The 8,101-nt window shown below is 44.1% G+C and overlaps 1 protein-coding gene across 1 annotated transcript in view; it reads right to left on the reverse strand.

The window, feature by feature from the left end:
• Nucleotides 1-39: 39 nt before the first annotated feature.
• tspan33b (tetraspanin 33b) overlaps nucleotides 40-8,101 on the reverse strand; it is an 18,798-nt gene continuing 10,736 nt past the window's right edge. The window contains exons 7-9 of the mRNA XM_042111435.1: nucleotides 5,763-5,891; nucleotides 3,140-3,301; nucleotides 40-155 (exon numbers count right to left, since the gene is read on the reverse strand). Coding sequence (XP_041967369.1) covers nucleotides 87-155; nucleotides 3,140-3,301; nucleotides 5,763-5,891 — 360 coding nt within the window. The 3' untranslated portion in view covers nucleotides 40-86. The remainder of the gene's footprint in view (nucleotides 156-3,139; nucleotides 3,302-5,762; nucleotides 5,892-8,101) is intronic.

The raw sequence follows: 8,101 nt of genomic DNA on the forward strand, positions 1-8,101 counted from the left end.
TTTATGTCCACATGAGAGCCCTTCAGGCTCCAAAAATCACCTTCATCCTCATCATCATCATCCCTTTCTTCCATGTTCCCTTTTCTTCACATCATTGAGCTGATTTCAGTCTTGATTTGAGAGATGAGGATCTGGGAAAGTACAATCCCTGCAATCTGTAAATAATGATCAGATTATGAAAACTTGCCCATAGATACAGTATGTGTGTATATAGTAGTGTATACTGAAAGGAATTTATATTATTTAATAAAGTGGACTGGGGTCTGATTATTTGTCAGTCTCAACGCTTATAGCTTCGTGACCTTGTCATGTATATTTTAGTTAACAGAGAGAGAGGGGGCATACCCTAACGATCCCAACTCTCAGCAAGCATGAAGCAGGCATCAGATCTCTCAGACTCAACGTTTTACTACAACTTATAACTACTTTTAAACGTCTACAAAGATTGATTACAGACGACTTGTACAAAAGGTCTGCCCAATTAGAACATGTTTCATATTTTCATATTTTTTATACTCCACGCATAGAAAAGGCAAGTGGCACCTTCTTATAATTTGCTCCCATTTGGTGTACCATATTCAGTCCTCCCATACTGTAATATATGTATCAGTATGTTAGGATTGAAACCCATTGTATTGAGACATCACCCCCTGCCGTCTGAGGGAAAAGTCCTGGGAAGCCTCGCATTTTGTCAGTATGTGTTCTGGGACTGATGAGTCCAGACTTAAGATAGGCTTGGATTCATTCAGGCTGAGGTTGCATCTTTTGCTCAGTTCAGTCCATTGTCGGGGGGGAAAAAGAAACACGGCTGTGAAGTCTGTAGTGTGCAGGTTGTGTTGTATGGACTGAAGAGATCTGACTGCTGGTTCTCTGAGCCCAAGAGAAGTCTCCTAGAGCCTTTTACGAAGGTGAAGATGGTACAGTCATCAAAGAAGGAGGATTTTCCCTTCAATGCATTAATCTGTATGGATGGACTTCAAGAAGGTGTGACTCCCTCCAACCCCGGAGCGTGAAATCTTCATCTCGACGGGCCAATTGAAGTCTTTGCCAGCTGGCAGTGGGCCACATCTCAACTCTGTGTAATATCAGCCCCCTCCTTGCTTTCAACCGCACGGAACAGACAGCAACACAAACAGAGAAACTGGAAGGCAGGAGCTGCCATCTTGGCTCCGAAGCCTTCTTGGCCAATTGAGAAATCCCTTTCTTTGTTGGAAGGTATTCATCTAACCTTGAATGAAGTAATTTTTGGACTAGCTTTATGAACGTTTTCAAGTTAAAATATAATTCAATTTATGTTCAAGTTAAAAAAGAAATTTAAACTATGCCGACCATGAAGGCCACCCAAGACAGAGTGCCACAGTTTCATGGCTGTAGTAGTTATTATTATTATTTTTCATTCTTGATTGTTTTGGGATGTTCATGGTTATATCAACAACCTTATTTCCTGAGTATTGTTTATCTCATCCAAATGACTTACTGGCACCCACGAATAGAGGCATTATTCAGATTGAGTGGAGTTCATTTGCTTCAGTGAGAGAGCTCTGTTTGTACTGTTCTGGACTGTTATGAAGGAGATGCAGTTCCTCAATGAGGCATTTTTAGAAACTGATTTGGATGCGTTTGCACATCAGAGGTGATGTACGAATGTAGAGAGAGAGAAAGGAAAGGCCGCGGTGCCATAAATTGGAATCACACAACATCAAAGCCGTCTACATAAGAATGTAATTGTCTTGACGGCTTCATGGGTAATTCACGGCGTAGGCTCTTGATGTCTGGATAGGTTGGGGGTGGATGGTTGAATGCAAGAATGTGTGTCTGTATGTGTGTGCGCGTGTGCGTCTATATGTATGTATGTATAAATGTGTGTGTGCGTCTGTGTGTGTGTCTGTGTGTGTGTCTGTGTGTTATGTATGTATGTATAAATGTGTGTGTGTGTGTGTGTGCGTCTGTGTCTATATGTATGTATGTATAAGTGTGTGTGTGTGTGCAAGTGAGACAGAGAGAGAGACAATTAAGGAGGGTGAATAAATATCAAAAAGAAGCTGGCGATGGCGATGAGGAAGAAAAGAGGTCAGCTGTGTTGTTTTCTCCGTCTCTCCTGTGGAGGATGGGGGTGGGTAGAGGAGTTGTTTTCTTTTGTTTTGTTTTGTCAGTAGGATGACGGTGAACACAGCACTCACATAGAGGGCCTCGTTGGATGCCTGGCGTCTGTCTAGCATGCTACATGGGGTTCTCTGCACCTGTCAGTGCTTGCACGTTCTCTGCACCTCTGTCAGTGCTTGCACGTTCTCTGCCTGTGACACCCACAGTAAATTAAACCCAAGAAATGTGCAAATGGAAAAAAATGCACTTAAAGGGCTGCATCTGTTGTTAATACAAGCTTATGCGCATATGAACCCAGATGCAGAGTAAAAACAGTGAGTTAATTTGACGTCGGCACTGGAGTCTGCTGAACAGCTGTGGAAGGTTTGCATGCCTTTGCTGAAGGCAGACTGTGCATGCATTATGCTTAAAGTATGTCTATGTCTATGTGAATGAACTTTTTTTCCCACATTTCTTGGGTCTTGGAACTTGTCTGCACGAATAGGGATCTACACACATACAATATGTATGCAATCAGATTTGTATGTAATGTGTAGATGTATCACAGATTGACATCTGGTCGACAGTGAGGCCTGGATTTGATTTTCAACACATCATGTTTTAACAATGTGGGGGTGTGTCTGTCTCTGCACACACAGTATTGTACAGTACCAAGGTGTTGCATGATGTCTGTGTGTGTCTGTTTCGGTGGGTGTGTCTTCATGTAATATGGTGCATAGAATATTACCGGTATGTTTGTGAGAGTGAGAGTCCATTACCTCGTCATCTCCCATCCAAGCTAAAGTTGAGAGAAACCACGGCATGATGACAGATAAGCAGCAAACATACAACACAAATGCGCCCTACTGTAACTTACCGGTAACTCTGTTTGCCATATACTTTAGCATCTGAATGTGAGGTTGAATTAGTATACAGGTAAAAATGTTTGTGTGTGTGTGTGTGTGTGTGTGTGTGTGTGTGCGTGTGTGCGTGTATTTGTATTGTGTATATATCCGTGCATGTGTGTGTGTGTGTTTGTGTTGTATGTGGACATCACCTGTGGCAGACCAAATCCCAGGGCCAGGGCCCCGACTAGCACCAGGTGAGACTCAATCCACTGGACGGCCTGGTCAGCACAGCCCACTGCGTACACAGACTTGGTCGCCTCCACGTAGGTCTGCATTTGCACCCCAAAGCCACACATGGTGTTGACTACTGCCTGGTAGACAAACATGAGCACCACACAGTAATATTATATCACAATATAGATAGACTATATACCTGTACATTAGGGATGGGCAAAGCGAGGCTTTATGAAACACTGAAACGTTCGAAGCAATTGTGCCGAATTGTTCCGAAGCTTTGAAACAATTCCGACACCTCAGAGCTGTTTAGGGTGAAACAAATCTGTCAAATGCTTTGTATTGGAAATGTAGTCTATAAAGTTCATGGCTCGCTGTGTTACCTGTGTTCCGTCTTTGTCAAAAGCTAAACAGCATACCCTTGGTCAATTATTGGATGGGAGACCACATGAAGTCACAATAAAGAGAATCTTATTGCTGCCACTATGTGTTCCCTAAATCACTTTCTTCTTATAAAAACTCTCGAGTTGAAATTGTGTGGTTAATGTAGCCTGGCTAGCGCCACCACTTCTCAATGAGACGTGGTCTGGGAACCAAACGTTCATTTTCTCGTATTTGAAAAAAATGCCCAGATCCGTTTATTGGGTGCCACGGATGTCTATCAAATGCGTCTGTGCATAGCTCATCATCGTCTTGCTTTCCCACCTGTTCTGTGATTGGTTCCCTATCTCAGGCGAAAATTTGCTCCATGGTCTCCAGGCTGCCTTAGCAGCGTGAATCAAATCGCGCGCAAGGCAGCATGGGAACACCCAGGCTATGGTTAATGGTGAAGTAAGACCCTAGGAAAACATAAACAGATACGATCTGAAACAATACCTTACAAATCAAAGGGGGATCTAACCACATTTGAGCAGCCTGGGCTACCGTGCAAAAAACACCCTCACTAACCACTACACCATCATGGTTATAGCTTAAGAGAAAGCTACACTGGTAATTGAACGCGCGGGCACGCCTGCCGACACAGGTGAAATGCACCGAAGGTTCACTTAACTTTGGTCACATGACATGGGGATTTTGAACGATGTTTCGAAGCAGTGGTCACATGACATGGCTGTTTTGAACCACGTTTCGAAGCAGTGTTTCGAAACACTTGTGCTTCGAAGCCTCGACACTGATTCGAGACGTCGGTTTCGAAAGTCACACCCCTACTGTACATCATATTCAGGGTTAAGACTAAACCGTACATAACCATTATCAGTGCCCTGGGACTGAGGTACTGAGCTGTTGTTTAAGCTGAACAGAAGGTGGCAGCAGTACACCCAAATGAAGCAATTCAGAGGTCTGACAGAGCAAATGATATGGTCCAAAACCCTCAGAAACTTTCAGTCAATTTACAGTCATTAAAAGGGAATTTCAACAAATTAGCATATGTGATAAAAATCAGTGAGTGCCTAAGTGGGGAATGATGAAGTTTTACTTCACCAGACGCTAGGTGTCTGTAATGTAGGCAGATGGAACAGTAGGACTGTAATTCAGCAGCCTGTGGGATAGAGCTGAGCCCAGTCTGAGGCGGCGGTAGCATAGTGGTTAAGGAGCCGGGCTAGCATGCAGTAGCCTGAGAAGTTGTGGGTTCAATACCCGGCTTCCACCGTTGTCCCCTTGAGCAAGGCACTAAACCCCAAATTGTTCTGGGGACAATGTAATCCCTTGTAATTGACATATGTAACGGTAAGTCACTTTGGATGAAAAGTGTCTGCTAAATGTAAATGTAGTCTGCTACGTAGCCACACCAGGATAGAGGCAGGCCTGTTTGCAGCTCTGTGTGTCCTCAACATCATCCTTGTATCTCCTTCATACGTGGACACTAACCTGATCATATACTGTATGTCTGACCAGTGCCTCAGGGCCCAATTTACAGAACAAAAGAGCAATATTTTAGTATCTTCTTTGTATTCTACATGTGTCATGTGTCATCTTTTCATTTGATGTCCAAAGTGTGTTACTCTCTAGCTAAAGACATTTGCCATAAAAGTTGATTTTTATTATTATTATTGTGAGCTTCCCTGACCGCAGGAGAGGAGCTCATCTGAGAACGTCCGTGAGATGCAATATTAAAACGATCACTCCAGCCCCTTACCAACCGGCAGAGGCACTTAGTTGAAATGGCCAGAGATGACAGCCATGCCGGTCTCCCTGTCACCCCCACAAACACAATCTGATTGCTGAGGCAATCAGGGTGTCGCGGCCGCCGGATCCCAAGTGTGATCAAAAGCCACAATCACATTTGATTATGAAAGAGCATTTGACCTGAGGGCGCTCCACTCCGTGTGTGTGTGTGGGTAGTTGGTAGTTGGTAGAAAGCTGTATGCTGTCCAAAGACCTGTCCATTGGAGACGCACCTCCCAGCCGGGGAAATGTGATGCAAGGGCCTGGCTGAGACACCAATGCCCCTGCAATCACTGAGTTGTGTGGGTATTGCTGTGTTGTAGTAGTGGTGCAGGTGTTGTAATAGTTGTGTTGGTATGTTAATGTAGTAGTAGTTGTGCAGGTGTTGTGTTGACGTAACTGTGTGTGTAGTTGTGTGTCGAATGCCCTCACCTCTCCAAGCACAGGAGTGCAGCAGGAGTAGGGGACTGCACAGCGCTCGGTGCTTGGGTTGCCATGGGTACAGTTAAAATACAGATTCCAGGACCAGTCAGTGTAGTTATTCCAGCCACAGCATTTGAACTAGCAGAGGGACACAAGAGAGGGATTAGAGAGAGAGAAAGAGAGAGAGAGAGATAGATAGACGAATAAGTATGTGCAAGAGGGAGAGATAGATCAATAGTAGAGAGGGAAGGATGAGTGGAAGGTGAGAAGTTTCAAGAGATCAGGCAGACAGAGTGGAAAGAAAAGAAAAAAAGAGACAAAAAGACAAGGGAGGGCAGGTGTTAGAGAGAAGGGAGGGAGTAGGAGAGAGAGAGAGAGAGAGGAATACGTTACTTGCAAGAGGGAGCGATAGATAGATCAATAGTAGAGGAAGAGAGGGAAGGATGAGTGGAAGGTGAGAAGTTTCAAGAAGTTGAGAGAGGCAGACAGAGTGGGAGGAAAAGAGAGAGAGAGAGAGAGAGAGAGAAGGGAGAGAAGAGAGAAAATGGAGGGAGTAGGAGAGAGAGAGAGAGAGAGAGAGAGAGAGAGAGGGAGAGAGAGAGGGAGGTGTATATTATTAGAAAGCCAGACATGTAACGTTATTTAGTGTTTACTCCCTCATCACTACCTTCATCATTAGCTGCAGTGAAGCTTAGGAGAGAGCAGCCAGCGTAGAACTAGAGGATTAGATAAACCACCAGGACACACACACACACACACGCACACACACACACACACACACACACACACACGCACACACACTTCACACACACACACACACACACACACACACTTCACACACACACACACACACACACACACACACACACACACACTTCACACACACACACACTTCACACACACACACACACACACACACACACACACTTCACACACACACACACACACACACACACACACACACACACACACACACACTTCACACCCAGTACATACTGAATTTACATATATTTGATACTGTATGTTCACCTTTAGAGCAGTAGGAAGCTCTAAAGCTAAAAAGCTAAATAGCTAAAACCATCAACATAATTACAATCAGAACAGCCAAAAAGTAAATTAATAATAATAAAATAATAAATAATAATTGAAATAATTAATTGAACTTTGTGCTTGTGTGTGTGTGTGTGTGTGTGTGTGAGTGTGTGTCGGAAGTGAGAGTGTGTGACTAGTGTCTGACACTGCGAATTGATTTTTGTGGAATATGCTTTGGACCAAAGGCTAGTTTGCAGCAGGTGTTCTCGTTTATTGTTGTGTATGTGTGTGTGTGTGTGTGTGTGTGTGTGTGTGTGTGTGTGTGTGTACACATGCTCCTGTGTGTGTACATGTTTGTATATTAGTGTGTGCACTGATTTTGAATGAGGTCCTCCACTGAGTGCCTTGCTGCAGTAGATTGTGAGATGGATGTGTCCCTTATTAGAACCTTTCCCAGAGCATCTCGAGTCTGGGGGAAGAAAACGCATTGCTGTGTGGTGATGCTAGCATTAGGACACACACACACACACACACACACACACTGAGATGGATCTGATCCTGAATCCTAAGGGCTTGCTGTACGTCAAGCTGTGGCACACAAGTCTCTGCACTGTGCAAATTTACGACAAAAACGGCTATTTTGATTAAGTCTAAATAGTTTTCGCTGGCCCTCCTTATCCGTTTGACATTTCAATCTTAAAAATAGCAATTAGATACTTAAATAAATTGCTGGTAATCTAATTAGCCCAAGTTCACTGGAGCACGAAATGGAGGCAAGCAATCAAATGGATATGTGCATCTGTGGGCTGCTGCATGAAGGTGTTGGTTAACAAGAATAATCCACATCGTGTGTAAATCGTATCCACACGAGTAGACTTTACACACACACACACACACACTGAGATTGATCTGTCCCTTACTGGTGCCGCTTGTGTGTCAGAGTAAGTGGTGGTGACCTTGAGGCCATGGCCTGAATCTGATGTGGGAGTAGCTCTGTGAAGAGGCTGAGTGTGTGTGTACGTTAGTTGAGTGGGGTTTAATGCATTGTGCTCAGTCTGTGACCGAGGGCTGATGAACGTGGATGTGTAAACTGATCTGGTGTGCCTGTGTGTACCTGTGCTTATTATATGGCTCTCTCTCAGTAAAATGTGTGTGTGTGTGTGTGTGTGTGTGTGTACGCTGTGATTTCACACAAACCTGCACGGGGGCTCAGCTAAGTGTAGTGCTTTGAGTTTGTGGGTGGTGTTAATCGATCCGTCTACCTGTGTGTCTGCTGTTATATTGGGTATAAGAGAGAGAATAGTATGTGATTAGTG

Source organism: Alosa sapidissima, chromosome 11 (assembly GCF_018492685.1).
Source record: "Alosa sapidissima isolate fAloSap1 chromosome 11, fAloSap1.pri, whole genome shotgun sequence".
In the NCBI taxonomy this organism is placed as follows: Eukaryota; Metazoa; Chordata; class Actinopteri; order Clupeiformes; family Clupeidae; genus Alosa; species Alosa sapidissima.